Source organism: Tiliqua scincoides, chromosome 1, assembly GCF_035046505.1.
Source record: "Tiliqua scincoides isolate rTilSci1 chromosome 1, rTilSci1.hap2, whole genome shotgun sequence".
NCBI lineage: Eukaryota > Metazoa > Chordata > Lepidosauria > Squamata > Scincidae > Tiliqua > Tiliqua scincoides.
The window spans coordinates 254,758,913-254,786,875 of NC_089821.1; the positions used below are offsets into that span (position 1 = coordinate 254,758,913).

At 44.0% G+C, this 27,963-nt stretch overlaps 1 protein-coding gene across 2 annotated transcripts in view; it reads left to right on the forward strand.

Annotated features, from left to right (window-relative positions):
* The window catches only part of PTPN14 (protein tyrosine phosphatase non-receptor type 14), a 133,515-nt gene extending 106,044 nt beyond the window's left edge, over window positions 1-27,471 (forward strand). For both annotated transcript variants that reach the window (XM_066618980.1, XM_066618988.1), the window contains exons 11-19: window positions 2,797-2,854; window positions 3,060-3,138; window positions 3,890-5,370; window positions 8,028-8,171; window positions 11,464-11,682; window positions 14,611-14,739; window positions 17,839-18,070; window positions 19,548-19,711; window positions 23,688-27,471. In XM_066618980.1, the coding sequence (XP_066475077.1) occupies window positions 2,797-2,854; window positions 3,060-3,138; window positions 3,890-5,370; window positions 8,028-8,171; window positions 11,464-11,682; window positions 14,611-14,739; window positions 17,839-18,070; window positions 19,548-19,711; window positions 23,688-23,816 (2,635 nt within the window). In that variant the 3' untranslated portion in view covers window positions 23,817-27,471. The remainder of the gene's footprint in view (window positions 1-2,796; window positions 2,855-3,059; window positions 3,139-3,889; window positions 5,371-8,027; window positions 8,172-11,463; window positions 11,683-14,610; window positions 14,740-17,838; window positions 18,071-19,547; window positions 19,712-23,687) is intronic.
* The last annotated feature ends 492 nt before the right edge of the window (window positions 27,472-27,963 follow it).

The window sequence follows — 27,963 nt, forward strand, 5'->3', positions numbered from 1 at the left end:
TCTTTTGGCCCAACTCCCACCAAGCCAGTTGGCTCTCTGATCCTTTTTCTGCTCACTGAGAGTGAATGGGAAGAAGATCAGGGCAGTGGCAGTCCACTCTCCAACTTCACTGAAGAGAGGTGGGGAGGCTGCCTCCATGTCTTCACCTTGCTCCCATCACGCTCTCCTTATCCTGTTTAGTTCAAACAGAACAGTGTAGAGGAAGGAGGCAGCACCAGAGCTGAAGGCAAAGGGATGAAGGCTGGCTCTGCATTGTCTCTCCTTGCCCACTCAGTTGCTTTCCTAGATGACCAAATAAACCAGGGTTGTAAATGAGCTGTGAATGTGTATGCTCCCCCTTCACTCCATCTGTCAGTATTATAGTTTGTTTAAACTACAGCTCTGTGGCTTTAAACTAGCGCAGCACTTTATCTGTGCTATGAGCCATGATTTAACCAGTATTTTATAGTTGGGTCTGTATTTGAAAAGCTTGTTTAATCGTGGTTTGTAAACCACATTTAATTCGGCTCTGGGTTTGAACATTTTGTGGAAATGTGGTTTAAGCAAACCATTAGGTCAACATCATTGTTTAGTAATGAAACTGAGGAGTTAAGGGCAGCACATGGAGATAACTGAATTGGGGCTGGGCTGCATTCCTGACCAAATAAATCTTAGATTTTTTTCAGTTATCTGAACCCACCCAACCTCTCTTAGTTGTTGTGAAAATGGGGGCAGGAGGAAGAGGCTAGACATGCCCCCATAGTTATCGGGGGGCACACACCCCTATCCTCAGAATGCAAGGGGAGCTCTGTTTCCCCTGGAGGGTTGTCTGAAGAGAGGTGGGGCCTCTCTTGTCTGAGCCTCCCAGAAGCAGCGCATGTCCGAGTGCTGCCTCTACAGGGCTCAGACTGAGGGACATACCATCTCTTGTGCAATTTACGGCTTCCTCCATGAAACTGAAAGTTGCGCGAGAGACACGATTTCCCTCAGTCTGAGCCTTGCAGAGGCAGCGCTCAGACGTGCACTGCCTTTGGATGGCTCAGACAACCCTCTGGAGGGGAGGAGAGGGGAGGGGAGTGGAGCATCCCCTTCCCTGTGGAGCATCCGCATTGCGTCAAGTGCTGCTTGATGACAGGGATCGTGGCCCCAATCCCTGTCTTTAAGTGGCGCATGACTGTAAATGAATAAACAATAAGTTAAACATTGTTTAAAGTAGATTCATAAAATGATATGAGTTTAAATATACTCATAAAATTAGATCACCACATTGTGTGATTTTGTTTGTGTAAGAGAAGGCTGCTGCTGGCACGTGTGCTGGCTGAATACAATCACTACTGGTTTTCATAGGGCTTCTGTACAAGATATGCACAGAATGTACAACAGGCTTCTGTAACTGTTGTATAAGAACACATCCCCCAATATATCCCCCCACTCTTTGATCTTCTGAGGAAGTCTTATTGTAAATTCCCCTGCTGCCAGTGGGTATCTCCAGCCTCCTTCCCCAAAGAAGCTTTTCTGGCCATATTTTTTCAAAAATATACTCTCCCTCAACACTGTCTGATCCATGGCCTAAGTTCTGCCAGAATAATCATTCCGGGTGCGGCGCGGTGGTGGCAAAGCCTTGCAGCCACCTTTCTTCACACCAGATTATTGCAGAGCCTTGCACTGGGGAGCCACTTTTGCTGCATATTCCCCCAGAAGGTTTTGCACCCCGATTTCCCAGGGAAGCAGCTCCCTGGCGTGAGGCTCTGCAATAATCTGGCACAAAGAAAGATGGCTGTGGGATGGGAATGTAAGGCTTCGCCACCACACTGTGCCCGGAATGATTATTCTGGCACACCAGATCCTGCCCATGGGCCGGAGTTTGGAGGCCCCTGCCCTTAGAGGACAGGTGAATCCATTCTTGTCCTGATAGCTACATGACCTTCTGAAATGAGTGCTGTCTGTAGATTTTAATGACAGTTGAGGTAGCTTTGCGCTCTTTTAGTCAATTTGTCTGTTAAATTCTTCGGTGGTTTTTTCAATATGACTTCATTTGCTGTTGTTAGTTGTTGTATTGCGTTCTGTGCTGTATTTTTTTGTTAACCTCATCTTGCCTGAGAAGTGATTTGAAAAATAAATAAAACCAGCATTGTACTGCAGAAGAATGCTCAAGTATTTCTAGCTGAAGATCCTTCCCAAGCTGTGTGTTTTGAAAATGGCTCTGTTGTTCGCTTTTCTTTTTGTGTCTGTATTTTCTAATTGCACGTAACATCATTCACCAGATCAGAAACTGTAAGACGAGAAATTCCACCTTTCCTCTCTACACGTAAGCACTTTAGTTCTGCGCTGTCTAGTGAGTGTTTTTCTTTTCATTCTTTTGGTCTTAAGCTTTCCCACCATGCATCCTGCCACTCTAACAAAATGTCCAGCAGTATCTAATTTGTTGCTCTTTTTCTCTTGGCCTGAGAGCATTGTGTCTTTGGTGACTTGCTACGCCCTCTCTGTTATTTCCTTCTTGGCCTAAACTACATTAAACTGACATTGATTCATGTTCAGTTCATATGTCTCAAAATGCATCCTTGCCTTCCATAGTTTTTCTTGCATTCTTAGGGTAAAATTTAGGATTTGTGTTTTTTAAAGGCATGTCTGGTAACTTAAAAAAAAAATCTTTATAATTTAGGAAATATGTTAGTCCCATTTCTTCAATTACATGTTTTTACATCCATTGAAAGCAAAGCAATTCCAGCGTGCGAGGGGATTTTTGTACTTCTTGAATTGGAATATGCATTTTCTAAGGTGGCTGCTATTGAAAACCTATCAATTTTTCTCCTACAGGCAATCAAATTCTCCTCCACCGATCAGGCGTCAACCCACCTGGAGTAGATCATCTTTGGTAAATATATTGGGATGAATTGAACAATGAAATGAAGAGAGATTAAAATTAAAATTCTAGGAAGAGAAAACCTCAGATCTATTCTTGTAACGGCAAATCTCTAAATGTAGATAGAGCAGAAGCAATGTTTCAGGGAAAGCTTTCTGAAGAATCACTACTGTACTTGTTCCTTAAACACAATGTCAATTTTTTGTTTTAATTTCAGCAAAGGCAGCACCGATTTATTTTGCCTTCTGTGCATGTCCAGTGTGGAGAGCACTATGCTGAAACTCACAATTCACAAGGTATTTCAGTTATCTGCTGATCCGCCTCCCGCAACAAGCCCATGATTGTTCAAAAGCTTGTTACCAGCAAAATGTTTCTTTTCTGTATGCTTTGACAAAACACCTCTAATTACGGCCTCAACGTTCTCAGTTTTTGATTGCTTAATTGTGCCACACTTTAGGAAGCCCATAGTACTCTTTGCTGTATTCTACATTTCTACCATAGACACTCAAGACAGCTTGCAAACCAAACACAGTCCCCAGTTGAATGGTAATGTAACTCAGTGACTTCATTCCAGAGTTCCATGAGTATTCAGAGAATTGCATGGAACTCCTGTATGGATTGACTTTCTCTTTACATTATTGGGGAGGAAGAGACAGCTTTGGAGAGAGGCACATTCAGAACCTTTTCCTCTGGTGAAACCAACAGGGAAGCTTTGGCAGTCAGGAGAGCTCCATTTCTCCATTATATGTCCTTCTCCTGCAGGACTGTAACAGTAATATTTCCTTAACCACAGAGTTCACAATCCAGAATCCTATGCTTATTTATCAGGTTTGTATTGTTTGAATGGCAAAATCCATGACTGTACTGGGCTCTCTCTTTTTCCCTAACTGGCAGTAAGTAGGGAGAGAACCTTCTTATTTGTATGGTTTGCTACATTTAAAATATTGACCCTAAGAATGTTTCTGCACCCTTACTCTTGTCCCTTCTTGATTGAACTAACCTGTTTGTTCATTCTATTTTGCATTTGTTTTCACTTTTCCTGTACAGATAGCATTTTTCATGGAAATGAAGAACTTATGTATGCTAGATCTCAGACAAGCTTGGACAGATGTGCAATGGACTTTGGCTACTTGAATGGCAGTGTCCCAGATGGCAGCGTATGCAGCGCCCAGAGCATGAACTCTCTCAACCACTCTCAGAATTTCATTCAAGCGTCTCCAATATCCTCCAACATCAGCATCCCTGGAAGTGACATTATGAGAGCGGACTATATCCCAAGCCATAGACATAGTGCAATCATTGTACCTTCGTATAGGCCAACACCAGACTACGAAACTGTAATGAGGCAAATGAAGAGAGGGGTTATTCACACGGACAGTCAAAGCCAGTCTTTGAGGAACCTCAATATTAGGAACACTCATGCTTACAACCAACCCAAAGACCTTGTATATAGCCAACCAGAAATTCGTGAGAGATCTCCTTATACCATTACTTATGGGCCTCAGAGTACTTACAAAAAGCATGTTGCTCCATCTGAGCAAATTAATCCCATAGCTGCTGCACAGACTAAAACAGCAGCTAGTGCCATTTCCCATACAGTTAGCACACCAGAGCTGGCCAACACGCAGCTGCCAAGCAACCAGAGATGTGGCACCAGCCACATACCCAAAAACTATATTTTCAGACCACCGCCCCCGTATCCACGTCCACGCCCTGCTACCAGCACACCTGACTTAGCAAGCCACCGCCATAAGTATGTTAGTGGTAGCAGCCCAGATTTGGTCACTCGGAAAGTGCAGCTCTTGGTGAAGACCTTCCAAGAGGATAGCTCTCCAGTTGTTCACCAGTCTCTCCAGGAAGTCAGTGAGCCCCTTATGGCGGGTAAACATCATGCAGCAGTCAACAAGCGCCATAGTTTGGAAGTAATAAGCAACATGGTGCGTGGCATAGAGGCTATGGCTTTGAAAAGTCTGAATGCTCCCCTGCTACACAGAAATACCTTGCGAGAGCAGGTGCAACCAGAGGAGGTGATGCAAAGGGGCCATGAGGTTCAGCATCTCCCTCGCTACCACCACAAGAAGACCTTCTCAGATGCCACAATGCTGATACACAGCAGTGAAAGTGAAGAGGAGGAGGAACCTTCAGAAGCTGTGCCTCCCATGGCAGCACTCCATGAAAACATGGAGTACAGTGTCCAGCTGCAAGCTGCCTTGGCTAGAATACCAACGAAGCCTCCTCCTGAGTATCCTGGTCCCAGGAAAAGCGTTAGCAATGGAGCCTTGAGGAATGATCCAATGGCTGTATCATTGGCTGTGTCTCGAGCCAAGGCCATGAGGTCAGGGCCTACTAAGGCCATTAGTGTATGTCGGACTGACCAAACAGCAATTAATGGCTCTTCACTTGGCCCATCCATCTCTGAACCAGACCTCACCAGTGTCAAAGAAAGAGTTAAGAAAGAGCCTGTGAAGGAGAGGCCTGTCTCTGAAATGTTTTCCATTGAAGACAGTATCATAGAAAGAGAAATGAGGGTGAGTACTTTTCAATTAGGATGGCAGGATCTTTTAGAAGTACTAGTAACTATATGAAAGGTTTATAAAACCATCTGCAGTACAAAGCAAGGATCTTAAAAGCTATTTTGAAATGGAGTAAAAGTCTTTCTTTGAACATGAGGTCAATTGGAGACGGCATATTTGATCAATAGCATATCTAACATAACAACTGCCAAACCGCTGCTGTAATCAAATAACTAAGGGCCCGATCCTATCCAACTTTCCAGCACCAGTGCAGCTGCAATGCAGTCTGAAGGTAAGGGAACAAATGTTCCCTAACATTGAAGAGGTCTCTGTGACTGCCTCCCCACCAAAGGATGCAGCACACACCCCATTGGCATGGCTGCACTGGCCCTGGAAAATTGGATAGGATTGGATCCCAAGTTCACACACCTCTGTGCTGAGATTCTTAAGGTCTTGCTCAAGGTGCTCTGTTCTTTGCTACATACCAAATTCTGTGTCTCTGCCATGCACATTTTCAGAACTCCTAGTCACACCTCCAAAATACAAGAACATCATGAGTAATGAATATTGAGGATAGTTCCCCTTATGGTGCAAAACAGGCATTTATAAGACTTGGAACAGACTTTGTGTCAAGTACATTTTAGCATGGTATAACAACTGATTTTGTTAGCAGTCTTGGCAAACATGGAGGAAATGATCCAATTCCATGGCTAAACATTTTCAGTCCTGGTTACTTGGGTGGGAGATTTTTAAGCATATGTAACTCTCTCACTGTGCAATTCTATCTTGTGCTGGAACAGACAAGCCAAGAGGCTTGCGCTGTATCCAGTGCAAGATAGGGCCCCAAAGTGGCTCAGCCAGGGGTAAGGGGAACTTTTCCCTTACCCCCAGGTAAGCCACTGCAGCCCCTATGGGTCTCCTCAGACTTGCGCCACCTCAGGATCCCAGCCCCGACTCTTGCTTGCCCACCCACCCAGGGACCGCCCACCACCCACTCTCCTTCCACTCCGGAATGCCTCCCCCCCACCTTCATCTGGCCTCCTCCCTGCCCACCTCAGAGTCTTGCATTGGCCAAGCTTGGTTTGCACAAGGCTTGACCTGCAAGCTGCCATGGAGGCTGGATTCAGTGCACCTTTGTGCACTGGCACAGCTTGCTCCTGAGGAGGCGCAAATGTGCCTTGCTCATGGTTAGGATTGAGCTATCATTGTCATCAAGACTTAAAAGTGCTAACTGTGTCTGGCTTGTGCCCAAAATCAGCTTGATCTTCACTATACTAACACAAGAATGCAGTCCATTGAACTGAATGAGACTTAGATAGTGGAAGTTTGAATTCTGATAATAATAGCTCTATATAGAATGATGCTGTCGTGATGACCTATAAGTAGATTTGGCTACATAGCAGTGTAATCGTTAGCAAGCAACTATTTTTGTAACCCTCACTCGAAATGCACAGACACTTCTGTATTCTTTCAACTCCACCAATCACTGAAAGCGAGTCATATTTTACAGGGGGTCAAAAGTGTTTGTGGAAAGCCAGCTTACCCCATTTCAGACAACAGACCTGCTCCTGCCTTTCAAGAATACAGATACATGCTTTTATGTAAGCCCTCAAAGAACTCGAGTGTCATGTGTCTGATCGAGGTATTTGTGCATGCAGAGTGAGGGTAACAAAAATGTGTTCTTTGCTCTCTTTGCATTCTCCATGTTGGAAGAAATAAATATTATTCTCTGTCATATTTTTTCCATTGTCACTGCCTCTTGAATGTTGCTCCATCTGAGCAAATTAATCCCTTAACTGCTGCAGAGAAAGGAGCTGTGGAGGTTTTTTCTTCTACAGACTTTATCCATAGCACACAGTCTGGTCAAGTGTGAATTATTTCCTTCTCTTAGCCTGGAATTCCCCTGCAAGTAGGTGTCAGGAATTATTGGAACCAGATATACATGTACTTATGTAATGTGCAAGGTAGACAAATCCTTTAAGATTTGAGCTTATCTGCAATTTTGAGGGATTGATGTAGGGTACCAGTGTGACTTTTGAACCATAGATTGCTGAACTCTGGATTTTGAATCCGTATTTGGCAGTAAATTGAGTTATTAATCGGGGAAAAACGGTCTAATAATTTTGCTTTATTCAGAGCAAACTAAACCACGTGAAAGCTACCCCCCCCTTGTGCCACACTTACTTGCATATTGCCAACACAGTGGTAATGAAATACTTTGAGTTGGCTCTTGACCAGGTGGGGGAATGGAATATGTTTGTTCACTATATGCTTAACGGAGCTCATTGTACACTTTAAAAATTCTTTTAAAATTGGCTACCAGTTGCAGTTTATGTATCATCTTTGTGGCTTGTTTGGCTTGCTTCTTTCTGCTCTCGATAACATACATACACAGACAGAGAGATTCTTGTCTTTGATGGCAAGTCCTCTGCATCATGGGACTGTTTCTTTATAATTAAAATTTGCACTTACCTAGAAACAACACCCCCCCCCCTTCCTGGAAATAATAAAAAGTTTAGGAGAAGCTTTTAGATGTACTTCGCTAATGGTGATCATCTGCACTCCTCGGCCGGAGTTTTCGATATTGTGGGAGATTAAAAAGACATTCCAACATTCAGCTGGCATTATTTCTAATCACCCCGAGATGAAAGCATACCTTTTCTTGCCAAAAGTATCTAGAGAAACAGAAGATGGCAGGCCTGGAGGCCCAGAAGAGGCCCTTGATGTTGGCAGCGCTCAATGGTCTCTCAGTTGCTCGAGTTCCAGTGCCGGAGGATAGCCAGGATGAAGTAGCCAAGGTGCCAATGGATGAGCGGGTAAGAATAGAGCTTTGTGAAACAAAGAAGGCTCTTTGAGTTTCTGTCAGCAGCACTTTCTTTAGTATTACAATCTAGATGTGTATGAAGTTCAGTCCCAAAGATACACCCTGCAAACCCAGCGTCCTATACCAATAAGAACACCAGTGGTTGATGCTAGTGGTGTCCCTTGAGGCTCAATGTTTTGAGGCCAATGCTGGCTTGTACGAATCCTGCCTGATGAAGCAGAAGAACATAATATCCCTTTGAGCGAAATCTCTGCCTCCATATTAGAATGTGCACACTAATTGAAAGCCAGGGTGGTGTAGTGGTTTGGGAGGTAGACTCAGACCTGGAAGATCCAGGTTCAAATCCCCCCTCAGCCATGAAGCACCCTGGGTGATCTTGGGCTAGTCACTTTCTCTCAGCCTCACCTACCTCACAGGGTTGTGAGGAAAAAAGGGAGCAGCTCTTTGGAGGAAGGGCGGTATAAAAATGTGATAAATAAAAATAAATAATATGTATTTGTTCTGTAAGCATGTTTTTGTTGAAATAAAGAAATAGAGTTTGATTTGGGTGGCAGCCATTAGTATGCACATTATACGTATTAGTTGATGTTATCTTATTTCCCCACTTCTAAAGAACAGGGGAGTACATAATTCTTCCCTTGCCTCAGAATTACGTGTATGACCAATGTGTATCCACTTATGCCCCAAATCCTATTGGCAGTGTATCTCAAACTGTGGGTCGATACCCCCTGGGTGGGTCGCAAACCAATTTCAGGTGGGTCCCCATTCATTTCAATATTTTATTTTTAATATATCAGACTTGATGCTAGCATGGTATGTGACTGCCTTTGGGGGAATGTGACAGACCTGTACTTTTAACAAGCTACTATTATATATATTCTTTTATCAGTGGTAGCAAATGGGACTTACTCCTGGGTAAGTGTGGGTAGGATTGCAACCTAGGATTGTTAAAAATTTTCCTGCTTGATGATGTCACTTCCAGTCATGACATCATTTCCGGTGGGTCCTGACAGATAGTCATTCTAAAAATTGGGTCCCATGCTAAATGTGTGAGAACCACTGCTATATGGTATATCTGTGGCACCGTAAATGGCTGTTGTGCACTTCGGAGCCACTGGCGCAAATGCCCAGTAGCTCCACATTCCCATCAGAAACATACCCAGCCCATGTCAGAGCGGATAAGGTGCTGGTAGGTGTGAGTTGTGGGCAGTTTTCGGTTGAGAAGTGGGGAGGATTGGGGCAGAAGGGGGATGGATGTCAGTGACAGCAGCGCACTGTGCACACTAAATTTTATCCCCCTTTTCAGGCCTGAACCTATCCCTGGCCTCTCTTCAGACTTACGCCAGCAAAATAGCTGGTGTAATCTGAGAAGACCCATTGACAGACAGGCGGCCTACAGAGAGATAAGTAAAAAATACCTCTCGGGCTGCTTGGTTTCTCCCCCCCTCCCCCCACCATTTCATAGAGCTTGCTCTCTGTCAGCATGGCTGCATGATGGAAGATGGTGGGACATAGGTTTGAGCTTTTCATAATACTGTTACTTGGGACTATCATGGGAACAATTGTGGCCCAAATTGAGCATGCTTGGGACCTTTCAGGATGTTTGGTTGTCTGTCCTCTCATACTCATGTCCATTTTTAGGAGTTATTGTTTTATAAATACATCAAAGCTTACCTGGAAGCATTTATGCAGACAAGATCTATTGCCATTTTACATGTAATTGTCATTATAAGTGGTGTATGGAAACAGTGTTTCCACAACTAGTGGTTCTTCTAGAATCATGGACACTGGAAATAAGAGTTCCTTTCACTTAGCTAGTTACAACCAGAGACATATCTAGGGGGCGCAATAGGGCAAACACCCCGAGCGCATGTGGGGGCGGCACCACCAGGCTCTCCTCCCAGCGTGCTGCAGCGTGCTACCTCTTTCCTCTCCTCTATAAAGTAGAGGGGTGACCCAGAATTGTACTGAATTGAGCCCGGACTGGCCACAACTCGCAGCCACTCCAGGTGCGATTCTGGGCTGCATCTTTCGTCTCCTCAGAGGAGATGAAAGATGCGACCTAGAGCAGCATCACTCCCAGAGTGGCAGCCGCTCTGGGTGTAATTCTGCTCCACTCTGGGGCCTGGACTGTGTCTTTCATCTCCCCAAGAAGACAAATAATGCACCCCAGAGTGGCAGCACGCCAGAAGCAATTTCGCACCGCTCTGGGAGGAAGAGGAGGTGGCCCAGAGTGACGTGGATTTGCACCGGGAGAGGCTTCAGATTCCAGAAGTGAATGTGGTGATGTGATGATGTCACCGCAATTACTACCGGGTCAGGGGCAGTAAACACAGGTGTGGCCTCGGGCAGAAAAATGCCCAGAAAAACGCCACTGATTACAACATGACATAATCATAGCTGATGAAAAGTTATCATAACTGTTGAAGACTTTAAAACTCCTGCTGTGTTGGAAACAGACCAGTGGAGGCATATTAAATGGAATGGGACAAAAGTGATGGGACATACCATACTTATATGGTCTTACCAACTGAGAGAGATTAGCAAGAGTTTTGGAATCTGGTATCCTCAATCTGCCCTATTTTTCTTTTTCCCCATAACCATGTGCCTCTGGATAAGGTTAAATAAACTGAAACTGATTACAGACAGAATGGAAGTGATGACAGTGATCCTTGGAACCTGGTCAAGAGGGGTTCTCTTATGATTGATGGCATAGCACTTCAGTGAATAGATCAAGTGCGAGATCTAGCTATTTTTCTGAATTCTGTGGGTGGGATCTACCAACTGTGGAAGGGAGATTTCTCCCCTCCTCTTTTCCATACCCCTCCCACTATCCTAAAAGGCCGCTCTTGAGGATTGGGAGGATCCCTGAGAATAGAGTGGGTTGCATAGAGCTGAAAGGGGAAGGAGAAATTGTTCAAAATTGGGCAAGAGCAATCTGCATACATAGTACATAGATTTACTCTATTACAGGTGCAGAGGATCTAGGCCAGTAATTTTCAATCTTTTTCATCTCAAAGCACACTGACGAGGTGCTAAAATTGTCAAGGCACCATCAGGTTTTTTTTTGCCATTGACAAGGTACACCACACTGCTGGTGGGGAGCTCACATTCCCCCAACGGCCCTACTAATAGTTGACCTTCCCCTAAATTCTGTCGGTACACATATGGACCATTTATCAGCGCGCTGGTTGAAAATAAATGATCTAGCCACTGTAATGCTCTGTATCTGGAGCTGCTATTGAATAGTGTATCCACATTTTCTTTTCCTTTTTTTATTATAGTGCACAATCCTGAGGAGAAAACTGGAAGAGGGAATGGTATTCACTGAATATGAGCAGATTCCAAAGAAAAAGGCAGATGGGATCTTTACCACAGCAATGCTCCCTGAGAACACAGAGCGCAACCGTGTCAGGGAAGTGATTCCCTATGAGGAGAACCGAGTGGAACTGGTACCAACCAAAGAAAATAATACAGGCTACATCAATGCCTCACATATAAAGGTAAAGACTGGAGAAGCAACTGCTATCAGTGGGGAGACTAGTTTTATGGGTATAAATGTGAGATTTGAACCTGAGAAGTCCAACTTCAAATCTGTGTTCACACGTGAACTTAATGGGAGGACAATTCTCTTGGCCTCTATTACCCTTAAATACAATAGTGACTGAGAAAGAATAATTAGAGCTATTTGTCTCGTACGTGCTTTTTGTCACAAGGTTGTTGCAATTATTAGTGTTCATTAAATAGCATCTTTTTAACTCCTTTGTTTATCCTCACAAATAATCCTTTGTAGTAACTCAACATTGTTCCATTTTGCAGATGCCAAAAGTCAGGCAATGGGTGCCTTAGGCCACCCTGTAAGTCCTTGAAAAGGAAAACTCAGGAGTAGATTGTGGAATCTGGAGGGAATTTATCAATCAAGTTCAGGGCCTGTGAGAATGTAACTGTTTTTGGAACAGGCCTAGAATGTGCACCCAAGCAAAGGGTTCTGACTTCTTTCTTTTGTCCTATGCAGCACCAAGGATTCCAGCCTGATTGCCATTGGGACAAACATTTATGTCACATTTAGTCCAGGGCTGAGCTTAGATTTGAATTCTGAGCTCTCTTGGGTACTGGCTGCTTATGACCCATCATCTCACCCTGCACTTTGAAAAAAGCTAAATACATATGGACAAAAGATAGTTCTTCAATACCAAGTAAAACCTCTGTACTTTGTGTGTTTAAGTTCTTGTATTGCTCATGTGAATCTAGATCAAGGATGCCCAAACCGCGGCTCATGAGCCACGTGCGGCTCTTTGGCATATAATGTGTGGCTCTTGGAAAAATGTTGGCTGAGTTTCTTTGTGTATCGCAATTAGTATGAAAGGCAAATAAAATGTTTTCAAGCTTTATAATTACTTACTGTGTATAAACTGAGATTCCACTGAATTAAAACATAAGTTTAATGTTCCTGGAACATTCTTTAATGTTAAAGAAATTTAAGCAGAGTAAATATATTTAAAAATTTATATGCTTCTTAAATATTGTGGCTCTCAAACATCTGAAGTTTACTGTATGTGGCTCTTACGTTTAGCTTGTTTGGCTACCCTGGCTCTAGATGCTAGGAGGAAAAGTAGTTTCATGTTAACAAACCTCTTGTCCCTGTTTATTGCAGCACAGTATCTTTTCCAGTAGATTTTTGCTGGTGTCTTTTTTGGTGTCTGTTTTTCTTTTTGATCATGAACCCTTTAGAGACAGGAAACCACTTTTTTTTGCTATAAAAATCACTATGAGAACCAATTTTGCTGAAAAGTAATATATGACAGCCTAATCCTAACTACTGCAACGCCACCGGGTGTAGTGGTACCAAAAAGGCTACTGCTTCATCCTGCAGAGGCTGCTGGAGGTCTCCTCAAGGAAAGGGGACATTTGAGGGGCACAGGCCCCTCAATGAGGCTACCTGAGTCTGTGCAGGCTATTTTGCTGTTACAGACTAGAGAGGCTCCATGTTGGGCTTTTCAGCCCGACAAGGAAGATAGAATCCAGCGGAGGAAGCCTCTGCCAGTCCCTTTCTTGGCCAGTCGCATCCACTCCCCACCCCGTAAGGCCCCCCCCAAGAAATAGACCACCACCTGGTGGTGTTACTTACCCCCATGGCTGCACATTGTCCTCCTGCAAGTGCTGAGGCCCAGTGCTAACTGGCACTGGCCCAGCTCTGCTCACTACTCCTAGGGTGCCCTAAACATGCTTTATGGCACATTTATGACATCTAGTGGTGGTGCTGGATTTGACTGCTTTTCTGATAAAATCTCATTGCTGGCCCAAATAACTGTAAGCATATTTTCCTGCCAGAAATCTACATCAAGTTCCAAGAGCAGTTTTGTCATAATTTACAAAGCTAAAGCTTGTTGAGTCAAAACACCTTTCTGAACCAGAATTCTGTCAGATTTCTGTCAAAAGACCTGGTGGGTAGCAGATACTGGGCTTTTTTTGGCACGTTCTGCCACAGCTTGGATGACTGAGTACTGACTCTGAAATTTTTCATCCATTTGTGGGAGGAGAAATCATTTTGAAAACATAAATTTTTGCTTCATCAGGAGGTATCAGCCAAGGATAAATTCTCTTCAGCCATTTTTAAGAGTTCACATTTCATCTTGTGCATCAACATTGGGCATACGTGCATTTCTCTGTAGCGCATGTAGCAACATGTGCTAGTGCTTCTTGTATACAACTCTGTTTCCTGCCAGTATTTTTCTTCCTTCACTCAAAGTGGCTGTTACCAAAACCAAGCAGATGTTCTTTTGCTCAGAAGGTGAAATTGCATCTGCAAATTTTATCTCAGTCATTATTTTTCCCCCCCTCTCAATTATTAATTTTTAATATCCTGCAGACAGGGCAGCAGAATGTTGCCACGTTCCAGGCAATGCACTCCCTCCAGACTTTTCATGGACTTTTCTGCCTGTGCTGAGCACCTACACGATTGGACCAGAATTGAAGTGAAACTCTCATATCATCCCAATAAGATCTTGTTCAAGACTCCCATTTTACTCTTTTGCTGTCTCTGCTAGGATGGTCAGCATTTTTTGCTTGGGCCTAGGCTGTCATAGTGAAATACCTTCTGTCTGAATATAATCAGAAATCTCAATTTTTCTTATGTGCATGCTTATCCTCCCCCCCCCCCCCGTTTTGTCTTTTTTAGCTATTAAAAACATTGAGGCACTATTTCGGAAACTCCTTGAAATGAACAATAATGTTCTTACCAATTTCTGATGGCTCTGGAGTTTCTGTACACTACAGTGAACATCCAGTATAGTGGATGTGTATATCTGTGAAATACTTTCACTTTCATGTCCTGCATGTTGCATTAATTTGTGAACAGTAAAGAGATGCTGTGGCACATGTTCAACTAAAGCATTCTGTGTTTGGTTTTTTTTTCTGTCTCTCTTTCCCAGGTTACAGTAGGTGGGGAAGAATGGCACTACATAGCCACCCAAGGACCTTTGCCACAAACATGCCATGATTTCTGGCAAATGGTGTGGGAAGAAGGTGTGAATGTGATCGCCATGGTGACAGCAGAGGAGGTATGTTATGGAATGGCAGGCAGAAACTGGCTTGCATTCAATCACAGCCATTTTTTGTAAAATTGTCCTTCTGAACCTGGGAGGCAAACACCCCAGGAAAGCACTTAGAATTATCAGGGGATATGTAAGTACTTTCTTCCCCATACATATTTTGCTTTAGCAAGATCTTAATCTGGCCGTCTTCCTGTCAGTTCAGTACAGGCTTCAACTCTCTTTGCCAACCTCAACCTGAGCATCTTTCAGAACCCCATTAGAATTGTCATGAGGGGTGTGGTTCTACTGGCCATTTATTTTAATAATTGGTGTCCAGTCAGCAGGAGTGGGAAGGCTCCCCAGAGCAAGACATGATAATGATGTATATCCCCTTTGTTAAAGGCGATTTAAAGCCCAGCACGTGACAGCTGAAAGTAATTCCATAGCTTTGTGCTTAGTGTTAGGGCAGGAGAGAGGAAGGAGGTTGATAGTGCCACCCTGTGGCTTACAGAAACCCTGCCTCTTTAAAGCAGACAGGAGTCCTGTCCCTGGAATGGGATTTATAGAAACTAGTCTGCCACTAGCCCCAACTCTGCTCTTGTCACTGGAAAAATATATTCCATTTCTCACTGACATTTTGTTTGCCTAACTTTCTTGCTCCTGACCATTCCTTCAGAGACCTTGCAGCATGCATTCCTTGGGCCCTGTGGATTTATTCTCTCCCTTTTGATCAGCATGTCCTCTGTAAGGGAGAACTCCTCCGCGATCAGACCTTGTTTTGTCTTGCCTGCACTTGTGGAAACTTGAATGGTTGTTGTAGAAAGACCCTCCTGTAACGATCTGCGTGTATTTGACCTTTATCTTTTTTTTTGTTTTTGTATTTTTAACTCCCTTTGAACTGCTGCCTGGATGACTCAACTGCTACAACCTTGTTTGTGGTATTCTAGCACTTATTTGGCTAAATAGTGCAACAATGGGAGTTTAGTGCCATTTGAAGAAGGAGTATCCCAAACAAAGCAGATACAATTCCAGTGAATTCTGAGTACACCAAACCTCCTGTAGTTGAAAAGAACAACATTCTCGATTCGTCCAAGGCCGCCTCTCATACTAGCATCCTTATCAGCTGCAAAAGAGACCAGAAGCTGTTGTTCCAGCAGCAGTATCAAGTGTTTTTGTTTGTTTTTTTAATTTTGAAAAAAAGAAAGCTCTTTACTCCTGTGCCAAGCAAAACATTTATTTCTGTTGTAATCCTAGGCCTGTATATTGTGATGTCAAATTGGCAGAAACCAGTAACCAGCCCTACATCCAGTTCGGAACATTGCTGCCTTTACAGAAGCAGCCATTCTGTTTTAAGCAGTGCAGCCCAATCTTTCCCATTTTAAACATTTACCAGGATCAGCTGTTCAGAAGGGGGAGCAAGAGCCCCTTTAATGCAGTGTACAGAATAACCTGACCGTGGGGGAAGGCTCTTCCTAAACAGCAGCAGACACTGGGGCTGTCTTATGACCTGAACTGTGAGGATACTCATGCATTAATAATAAGGCTTTTATCATTCTTATGAACAGTGGGGAATCCTTACTGTCCTGAGATGGTGGAAATATTCACCATCATTCATTCATTCACCATCAATATTCATTCACCATTGCAATACAGTAATGGCAGTAGGAATGCAGGCTACATAATAAAAGGGCACCCCTGGAACAGCTCTGCATTCCAGCACGCCTTGAGGCAAGGGAGATGTTCTCTGTTTAAGTGAGGGCCGCCAAGCACTACTGTTCCTCCCCCACCCCCTGCCATCACCCAACTGTTTTCTGGGATACTTCAGAATGATGCCCTGGGGTAGTTGGCTGAGTAGTATGATTGCTGATGAAACCATTGTTTTCTCCAAGCTAAATACATCTGTGGTTTATGCCGCAGCGCCTCATTATTATAAATGAACAGAATACTGAAGAACAATGTCTCACTGGTGGCACGTTCATATGTTGTTGTGAAATATTCTGTAGTCTGAACACAGATGAGTATAACTACAGGAATAGGAACAGTTCAGGGGCATTTTGAACTGTTTTCTGAATTCCTCTATACCAGTCCTTTAATTCTATGAGCTCCCCACCAACGTACCCCAAAATCTTTCTGTCCACACCTTGAACAAACCTGCCCTGAGTTCCAGATGACCAAATAAAAGATGGCTCCCTCAAGTTTTATTCCTAATCTCAAGTAGCAGCAGTAGAAAACTATGCTTACAGCCCAGTCTTATCAGTCTTGGGCCAATGGCAATGGATCTCATGATCCGCTGTTGTAATTCCACTTACATCGGCACGAAAGGTATGCCACTGTTGGGTGGTCCAGAACCATTAGCGCAAATGATCAGAGGCTCCACCCGCCTGCCAGTGGCCCACCCAGGATGTACCGGAGCAGGTAAGGGGGGCCATATGCAGTTTGGGTGAGGAGGAACCAGGGCTGGAAGAGGGGTGGATCTCAGCAGCAGCAGTGGGAGCTGGATCCTATCCTCCTTTCTCAGCCCAGACCCATCCCCAACTTTCCTTTGACTTACACCAGCAAAAGAGCTGGTACTGAAAAGACATCAGACCTGGCCCTAGGCTGTCCTGCAACTGGTGTGCCACAACAGAGAAGGCCCTTTTCTCCTTGGTCACCCCCATTTCACTTTGAAGGCGGGGAAGATTCCTTAAATGATTCTCTTCTCCCTCACAGTTAGATTGAAAGTGACTGGCCCATGATCACCCAGGTTGCTTCATGGCTAGGCAGGGATTTGAATCTGAATTTTCCTGGTACGTGGACCACTACACCACACTGGCTCTTGAAAGTCAGCACCTTGAATTGTGCCTTCCTGGAGAGAGTAGTTTGTATGCCAATAAATTGGTTTGATTTGTGCTGAGAAACGAAATAGCAGTCAACCCTGTTGTTTCACAACTGGTGAGATGCTCCATCTGACCAGTTCCAGTTAGTAGCCTCTGTACTTTTGATTGGATCATTAGGTTCAATGTCTTGAATAGTTCCTGTAACTAGGAGGCTACCTGATTCTTTTTCCTCTATGAATGTTGCAAATATGATTTGACCGCAGGTACAACAATGCTAATGTTGCTTCTCCTGCCCTTTGTTGCGGAACAGGAAAGAGGAAGATCAAAAAGCCATCGTTACTGGCCAAAACTCGGTTCCAAGCACAGTTCAGCCACTTATGGGAAGTTCAAAGTGACCACCAAGTTCCGCACCGATTCTGGTCGCTATGCCACAACTGGTCTGAAGGTCAAGCACCTTTTGTTAGGACAGGAGAAGACAGTGTGGCATTTGCAGTACACTGACTGGCCTGACCATGGTTGTCCAGAAGAACAAGGTTTCCTCTGTAAGATGTCTTGCATGCTAATGCAAAGGTGGTGGAAGGCGTGTTTGGGGAATGAATACATAAATGATAGCTTGATCAGGCTGCTTCACATCACTGAAGAGAGTTTGTATATTGTGAAAAATACATGACAGTTATGTTATCATAAGGATGTGAATAATGCTATTATTTTGTTTTGTGTATGGCAGTTGTTCCCAGCTTCTTTAGGCCCAGCAGTAGCTCAGAGTAGGCCCAGAGTAGGGGTGGGTTGGGATAGAAACATTCACTTTCACCCCCAATTGGATCAACAACCAGAGGCCTCTGAGTCCAGTCTGGTTTCCCAGATTCCAACCTAGAGGCAAAGATGACATGAAACAATGTGGTGTTTATGGCAATAGAACTTTCCCATAGGGTGCTAAAGCCACCTAACCCCTTGCTCAGTTCTCAGAGCAGCACTATAAGAAAACTGTATCCAGGGAGATGGTTTCTTTGGGGATGGGCTGTAGATCAGTGATATTGCATAGACCTCAGGATCAACTCTTTTTACATAAAAAGATCATGTATGGGAAATACCTTTGCCTTAAGCTGTAGAGATCTGTTACCAGTCAGTGTAGACAAGACTAGGCTAAGGCTGTAATTCTTCCCACAATTACCTTACAATGGGAGTAAGCCCCATTGACTATAATGGAATTTACTTCTGAGTAGATATGCCTAGGATTAGACTCTTAAGTGGACCAATGGATTGATTACATTGACCAGACCTATATAAAGGCAGCTGCAGGTGTGAAAGCTGCACAGATGTCTGCCTGTTGCTAGTTGCAACCAAAAATCTGGTAGTATCTTCAAGGCCAACAAACCTTTGAAATGCTGTGGCTTCCAAGGCAATGTAATCATAGCAGAATAAGTGATGCATTTACACAGGGCCATACACATGGAGGGGGCGTACATGGGATTTCCCCCCAGCCACTTGTGCACCTGTGTGTGTGTGTGTGTGTAAATGCACACACAGCAGCCCTAACTCCTGTCTGAGGAGCAGAATGAAGTCATATTTGAAATTCAGATGCATTCAGCAAGGGGAAGGGAAGGACCAGATGGAGGCTTCCTTCTCATTAGACACTGCCTCTGACAAGCATTTGTTTCAAGGGGACCTTGCTGCTGCTCTGATCCCAGCCGGTTAATAGCAGAACTTGCTGTAAGTAATGTCTACAGTCATCTGCTTCAGGGACTTGGGGATTTGCAGAGGGGGAAAGAATATGTATATTTGTTTTTAAGAGCTGTTTAATTTAAAGAACCAAAGTTCCAAGTAGTAATTGACACCCTGCTGGTACTTGCTGGATTCAGTGTGGTTTGCTGTCCAGAGGCCAAGTAATTAGTTTTCTTATAATAGCTGTAAATTATCATAGTTTAGAAGGGAACGTATTTCTCCATACATTTGTCATCTTTAATGTGAAGCTGCCTGGGATAAGGGGAATGTAATTTTCACTTTGTTCCCACTTTCCAGTTTATTTGGAAGAAATCAAGTCTGTGCGGCGCCATACCAACAGTGTGCTGGACAGCAGCAATAATTGCAATCCCCCAATTGTGGTGCATTGTAGTGCTGGGGTGGGGAGGACAGGCGTGGTCATTTTGACGGAGCTGATGATTGGCTGCTTGGAGCACAATGAGGTAAGTGAATGCATCTTCTTTAACCAGCCCTTTTCCTACAGGTGTAATCCAGTAAGCACTGTCACAAAGGTAAACATGAGAGTCTGTGAACAGGTGTTGGCATAACCAGCCTCCGTTTGTCCTTGTCACCAACCCCCACCCCTTTCTCAGTTCCCGTGGCAGAAAGCTTTGGTGAAAGGCAAAAGATTTATCTAATTTATATTGGGGTATCAAATGTAAGGAACAGAGGACAAATTCCTTCTCTAAACCACAGTGTGGGTGAGAGATAACCCAGCCTCTCCCTCAAAGCTTCTAGCAAGTGCAGGGCCTTGGAAAAGAGCGAAATATTTCTCTCATTTGCACTGAGGTTTGGATAAGATAATAAACTCTTGACTTCCGTCCTACACCAAACTATAGCTCAAGTGAGAGTGTGGAAGGGGCATGTGCTGCTGGGTGTCCTCCTTGCAAAAGGGCCAGTCTTGACCCTGTCTTACCACCAGCGGAAACAATGTTTAATTATGCGCAATAAGCAGATTCAATAGGATTGACTTTCAAGTAAGCATCACAGCCTCTCTGCCCAATCCTATCCTTTGCCACATTATAGTATACCGCCATGCCAGTGGAGGCTGCATTGTGTGCAGTGGTGGGGGTGTGTGTGTGTGTGTGTGTGATCAGACACAGCCTGCTGGAGGTAAGCACAAATATTTTTCAATATTTCAATTTTTCAGTATTTTCAGCCTCCCAGTGGGCTGCCCAGTCATGTGTGGGTCTCTTTCAACCAGCCATTTTGCAGGCTTAAGTCAGAGGAGAACTGGCGGGGGGGGGGGGGAGAGAGAGCATTCCAGGGAGAGGTTTGGGGATCTGGGCACAGGTTGCTGCTGCTGGATCAACATTCTTTCTTCCTTAACATGTCCCCCAGTTCCTCTCCCAATATACCCCATTATTCTTCCTCACTGCCTTTGGTCTTCCTTGCACCTGACTTACCAAAACCTACAGCATCTTTCAGAGCTGGTATCGCGCCTTTTGCCATTTGCGGCAGAAGCCTAGCAGCTCACGACGGCAGCCTGGCTTTCGGGCTGCTGTAAAGTGCCTTGTGCTGTCAGAATGCTAGTTCTTACAGTACAAGGCCACAGTAGGATTAGGGCTATGGTGGTATTTGTGTTTTCTAATGGAAAGGTACTTCTGTCAAGGCATAAAGTAGTAAATCACAGATGTTGGAGAAGGGTTGGCAACATTTAAAGCACATTTTTGCAAGGCTGTATGCAAATCAGAATTCAAGATGGTTGGGATAACTTTGCATGTCATTGTATAGTTATCTGTACCGAACCCCAAAAAGATATGAAAGTTTGACTTGGAAAATGAGGATGTAGCAATTGCTTGTTTTGCATCAGGCGGAAAAAAGACATGTCAGATGCTCAGCTATTAAGAGTTGGGCTGGGCTAGGCTGTGCAAGTCCAAACTGGTCTGCATTTTTTCCCCCTGCTCAGTCAGGACCATGTTCTAACTGGTTTAGTAAAGCAATTAGGTCATGATCATATTCCACACAGAAGCATTTTTTGATAACCGCACAGAAGCGTAGCAGAGTTTAGGGAGAAAAGCTTATCTGAACACATTGATGGAGGCTTAAAAAAACCACCGGATTTAGTGGATTGTGCCATAAAGAACCTGGTAGAGAGAGTATGAACCAGGTGATATGAGTGAAGAAGACCACTTGGAGGAAGAAGTGATATGAATGGCCCAATCCTATTCAAGGCCTGTGGCAGCAAATCTTGTGATATGCTGCTGTAAGCCCAGCTCCAGTGGTGCAAAAGTCGTGCTGCCATACTGCACTTTGGAGCTGTTGGCACAAAAGGCCAGAGACTCTGCGCACACACCAGTGGCTCCCAGATGTCCCACCAGAGCAAGTAAGGTTGTGGAGGAAGCAGTTCGAGAGATGATCAGGGTAAGAACTGGGCCAAATTGGGGCATGGAGGGAGAGGATCTCGGTGGTAGCGGAACACACCATTATCTTGTACCCTAACATGCCGCACAAGTTCCGTGGCCAGGCAGCTTACGGGGAGCTAAGTAAACATGATTTTTACTTACCTCTACCAGGCCGTCTCGTTGCCTCTTCCCTCATCACTGTATGCAGTGTACACTGTGTTAGTGCCGCAGCATGACACAAGTAGTGGAGGATAGGATTGTGCTGTTAGTGAAGGAACATGCTAGAGCCTTTGATACAGAGTGAACAATTCTGCCCACGGTCAGGTGACTGGATTGTAGACTGGAATAAGGAGTTGGCTCTTGGACAATGGCAGATGTGTTTTGATTTCCCTGCCTCTTTTCTAGCTAGTCAGTATGCTATTATTATTCTCCCTTTCTCGCATAAAGATGACAATAAATGTTTTTAATGGCTATCACATTTGCAGTTTGCTCTAATTTTTCTTCTTGTAAAAAACCTCTCTCTTTCACATGACCTTATTCGCATGCTGGTTTTGGTGATTCATTCCCACTTAGCTTGCATAATTGCATTGCTCCTATGCTTTTATGACAATATCCTTGATGTTTTCCTCTTTCTTTACATGTTTTCTTGTTTCCGTGATGCATAGTAACTTACATTGTCAGCAGATGATGAGAGTCCAGTGCTGCTGTGTTGTTGGCAATTGGAGTTGTCCCCCTCCCCCCCGGGAACCTGGAAAGTGTCCTGATCTGAGAGCATGGATAGGAAGTATTAAAGTCCTCCTTTCCTGCCATGGTCCCATCCCACAGGGATCCCAATCCAGCTGCTATTGAACATTTTGAAAAACTAGCACACACTTGGAAAGCACATGTTTATGGTAATGTGTAATTTGATGCTTTGTTACTGCATTAGCCCAAGATTTTCACAGTAGGGCAGAATCAGCAATAATTAGGGTGGTTAAAATCTAAAACGATGATCAAGCGGGACATAGATAAGACACATTCTCATGCAGCAACATAATGGGTCAGTGAAAATAATAGAGGATAATGCATGTTAGTCTGGTTTCATAATGGGGGAAGTTTAATCTTTCCGCAATAGTGGCTTTCACTCCTACTTTTCCATCCCTCTTCTCCATAAAATGTCTGTTGTGTTCGTCAAGCTGTGCTGTTGCTGTAAGGGACCACACATTTTGCCAGCCAACCCACCTGTTTCTACTATGCCCCTCCTCCAATAAACCAGTGTCCATGTTTTGCCAACCAGGTGCACAAGTGCCATGTGCAGCCGGAGCCCATGTTCTAGCTGGATGAGAAGAGTTAAACCTTTGGACCTGAGTGTGATGTAGTCAGGTTTGTCCCTGGCTAAATAAACAAGGTGGTAGGCATGGTGCACACTAAACCAGCGCTATCATGCTTTTGGATGGATGGCTCACTTGCCCAATAAGGGCCACCACGGAGCGAATGCAATTTCTGTGCAAATGTTGAAACCCATTGAAGGCTGTCTTAAAACTCTTCCTGCTTTTAACAGGAGAAGAATCCAACTCAGGACAACTATGTTGAGTACACTCACCCCACCCCACCCCAACAACTACTGCTAGATAGAAAGTGTGGAGCAGGTAATGCTCCCTTCAAGGCTACGACATACAAACTGGCATGAGTTTTGGTACGCTTATCTATTTGGACCACACCGCCTGCGCTGAGGCTGTAATCCCATATGCTTTTGGTTTTGGGCATGAGCCCCACTGAATGCTGTGAGATTTACTCCTGAGTAAACATGCACAGGATTGAATTGTGGTACTGCTACTCCCTTTGGTCTAGCAGCATTCAGTTTGAGAATTGGCAGGGGCTCCATGTGGCTTGCAGGTATCCTAAGCGCACTGATCTAGTCTCAGATTCCTCCACCTGGAAGCTCACACGCACAAAAATGTGGTTTAGACAGCAACACAAACAAAATGTTGTGGAGCCCTCATCCGTACTGGGTTTTCCCCCTTCCTTAGATTGCAGTTACCAAGTTAGCCACCACACCTGAAATGTTTATATGAATTTTTCTTCCATTTTACAGAAAGTGGATGTTCCTGTTATGCTGCAGCATCTGAGGGAGCAGAGGATGTTCATGATCCAAACCATTGCTCAGTACAAATTTGTCTATCAGGTGCTCATCCTCTTCTTGCAAAACTCCAGACTCATTTAACATTCTCCGAGGAGGCGTGTTCTTCTCCACTCCCCTTCCCTCTCTTCACAACACATATGCGCAGCCTTGTGGACCTGGCTGAGAATTGCGCCCTCAGCAATATCTGGTCTTACAGTATTGTCTGGCACTTGCTCAGCATTGCCACAACAGAAAGGAGAACTTGTTCTTCCTATGGAGTATTTTATACAAGATAATTTATTTTTGTGTTTCCTTGAAATGATGTGTGAATTTTCTTAATTTGTGAAAACCTGTGATGGTGATGGAACTGAACCACATTTGACACGACTGATCTGCATTGCAACCTGACCCGGGGCAGGTGGAGGGAGAATGTTCCTGTCTGACAATGTGCTCTCAACCTTTCATTGAGGGATATGATGTGTGAGGTGGTGGCTATTTTTAGTTTCTTTCCTTTGGGAAAAGGACATTTTGTAACCTGTTCTAGGCATGCACACAAGAGGCAGGACTCTGCTTAAAATATATCTTATTGACTGTGTGCTGTCCAAATGAGAAAGCAGATGAATTTCCTTAATACATATTGAGCATCTCTGATTTGAAATTCTGAAATGCTCCAGATTTTGACATTTCTTGAGTGTCAACATGGCACAAGTGGAAAATTCCACATCTGACATCATGTGATGGTTGCAATCAAAATGCAGGTGCACAACAGACATGCCCAAAATTATGAAAAAGAGTGTATAACATTACATTCAAGCTATTAGTACAAGTTGTATTTGAAACATAAAATGAATTTTGTGTTTAGACTTGGGTCTTATCCCCAATATATCTCATAATGTATAAACAAACAGTCCAAAATTCCTTCAAATCCAAAACATTTAAGGTCCCAAGAGTTTTGGATAAGGGTTACTCAACCTGTACTTTTCCGAGGAAATTGTCATCCATTGAGGAACTATGCAGCACAGTACAGAAAAACAGTAAGACTACCAGTGTGCCATGTCCTCTGACATCCAGGTGTTCAGTTCAGGCAAGAATAACACCTTAGCGGTCCCTGGAAGAAACACTGTATTACGGCATCCCAATTGTTGTTACAGATTTAGAAGATTTTTGGTCGCATGGCATGTAACTTGTGCAGATCTTGGACACTGTAATGAACTCAGACCTAGAAGGTTTCCTTTAGCCCCCTGAACTTTCTCATCAAGCATTTATCCCACAAACAATGTTTTTGCATAGTTCTTTCTGAATGTGCAGAGCACTTCATGTGCATTATCCTTACAACTCTAAAAAGTATTATTATGCCCATGCTGCAGATGGAAATGTTGAGGCTGAGAGGGAGCGGCCAGCCTAAGGTCATCTTGTGAGTTTGTGGTGAGATTTGGAATGGGGAAGCCTGGGTTTGTGGCTCAGTCTCTTCACCATTGTGCTATGTAAGCAATCATGGTTCTGAGTCCTGTTCTCCTGACTTGGAAATGCCTCATTGAGTAGCTGGTGTCTCATGTGAAACAGCTTTATTTTGGGGGTCTTCCTAGCCAAATCATTCTTTGGGTCATGCATTATCTAGGACAGGGGTCTCCAAACTTTTTGATCAGAGGGCCGCATCAAATATCTGGCATGGCGTTGAGGGCCAGAAAAAAAATTTAAATATAAAATTTAAATAAATTAGAGATAGAACTTAGATGAGTGAATAAATGAATGAATGGGCTCATAAATTCAACCTTTTTGGCCCTCAGAACACCCTCCAGACGCAATTGGAGCACAGTTCTGGTTGTTTTCAGTTGAGTGGGCCAGAGGCTTTCAGGGGACAAGAGGTTGGCTGTGGGCCAGATAGAGGCTTGCCATGGGCCGCATCTGGCCCCCAGGCCGGGGTTTGGAGACCCCTGATCTAGGACAATTCACTAGGAACCCTCTTTTGAGTGAGGTTCATTCAAAGGGGAGTAATACACAAGTTCGCTCTTGTACTGGTCCATTGCGGCTGGCTCTCCTGGGTTTCAAACAGGGGTCTTTCCCAGTCCTACCTCAAAATTCCAGGGTTGAACCTGGAGCCTTCTGCCATGCCAAGTTTGTTTGTGTTCTGCCACTGAGCTGCAACCCCATTCTTAGACGAGCCCAGCATTGCCTACTCTAATAAGGGGTGGCCCTCAAAGGTCTTACATGTGTTCTGTCACTAAATTCTTAAGAGGATGACCAGGCAGATAGCAAGCAGACAATGCTACATCAGGGTCCTAATGCTTGCCACTGCCACTGTACACAGGAGGATGGGCTTGCACGGGATGGGCTCATCAGCACATGGACAGACAGAAAGATTTGGGAGCCACAGTTCATGGATGGAGGGCCACATCAGAAGCTCTCTTGTGGACCAGTCAGAGGGCCAGATTGGAGGCTCTCATGAGCCAGATCTGATCCACGAACCTGGTGTACCCAACCTTGTTTTAGAGATTCTGTGCCCAATCCAACTTCCCAGGTCCAGTGCAGCCACATTGCAGCCCCGAAGTAAGGAAACAAACAGTTCCTTATCTTGAGGAGGCCTCTATGACTGCCTTCCCCACTGCAGTATGCAGCGCACACCCCCTTAGCACGACTGCACCAGGTGCTGGAAAGTTGGATAGGATTGGGCCCTCTGTTGCTTCTTTAGTTTATTCCTGTTTTCAGTCCAACATCTCCTTGCAGATGCCAACATATCTCTTGTTAAATTAGCTGCAACCATTTAAAGTCTTTTAGTGGCATCTGCGTGATAATTGCACAGAGACGCTTTGTATCTGGGAAGCTGGCCAAAGAATAAACCTTGAAGCAAAGTGTATTAAATTAGTTATCTCATTATAGCTTTTTGAATAATTTCCTAATGATGAATTAAGTTTGAACCCAGAGCTGTCAAGTCCCATTGCTCCATTTGGCCTGACAGGTAGGGAGTAAGATGGAAGAAAAATCCGCTCCAAGGTTTGATTACCAGGGTATCTGAGTTGAAATGGGTATATTTCTTGGCTTTTCTGGAAGTGCTCAAAAAAGCAAAGATATTTAATAAGCATACATAATGGATGCTAAAAGGGCAACATCAATGAGGTGTTGCCAAGGCTTTTTGTCACAATGTGTATATCTTCTGCACAAAAGGGAGAGCATGCTGAACTGGAGGAGGAATGCTCACAAGTGAGCCACGAATCGCTTGTGTATCCAGCAACCATTTCCATGCCATTCCTAAAATGAACAATGGTGCTCAGAGTGACTTTTCCATTTGTTAAAATGCATGTTAAATTTAGTGCAATTTTTTCACATTGGATTTGACCTCAATGAATTCTGTTAAATGGCTTATTCAAAACAAGAGATGCTTGCCTATCTTTGACCATTTCTCTCCGTTCTCAATTTTATGGAAACATCAGCATCATAAGATTTTTTTTTTCTTTTGCAATGTGCTGTGTTAATTGACTGTTGTTCAAGAAAGTCCAAACTTAAAATGGCATTGGCTTTTATGAAGCACTTTTCCAAGCAAGAGTGCCTTTAAGCATATATTCGTGGATGGGGAAAAGGGTTTCTGGTCCAATTTTATTAGGCACAGTTATGGTTCAGGCCTTAAGAGTACTCTTTACCATAATATTTGAATTATCAACAGGAATGCGGACTACTTTGTATATCGAGTCAATAAGTGATGTAGATACTGACCTCGGTTTTTCAAACAAACTAATGTTTTAGTAAATGGACTGACAGTTGACCTTGCTGTATTGTTGATCCATCCCTTCCTTGCTGACTTTGTTGATTGTTCAGAGCTTAATTACGGATAGGTTGTATTAATTGTCAGGGAACCGTAACAGTTTTATAAGCATATATGAAAAATGGTGGTGATTGGTTAGCGTTGCCCTTTCCTGAATAGGTCTGATCTAGCCACAGTGATTCTTGCCACAGCGATAGCCAGATTGGATTAATGACTCTCTGTGTGGGGATTTCTTTCACAGAAATTAGTTTCACAGAAATTAGTGTAGTTCTCAGAAACTTCAGAACTTGGTCACCATGGTGATGACTGGGCAAACCACAGAGAGCATAATAGTGTCAATACGGAAACAACTGCATTGGTTCCCCGCAGGTTTCTGGGGCCAATTCAATGTGTTGGTGATAACCTTTAAAGCCCTAAATGGTTTTGACCCAGTATACCTGGAGGAACACCTTATTCTGTCTGAATTTATGGTTTTCCTTAGGTCTGAGCTGC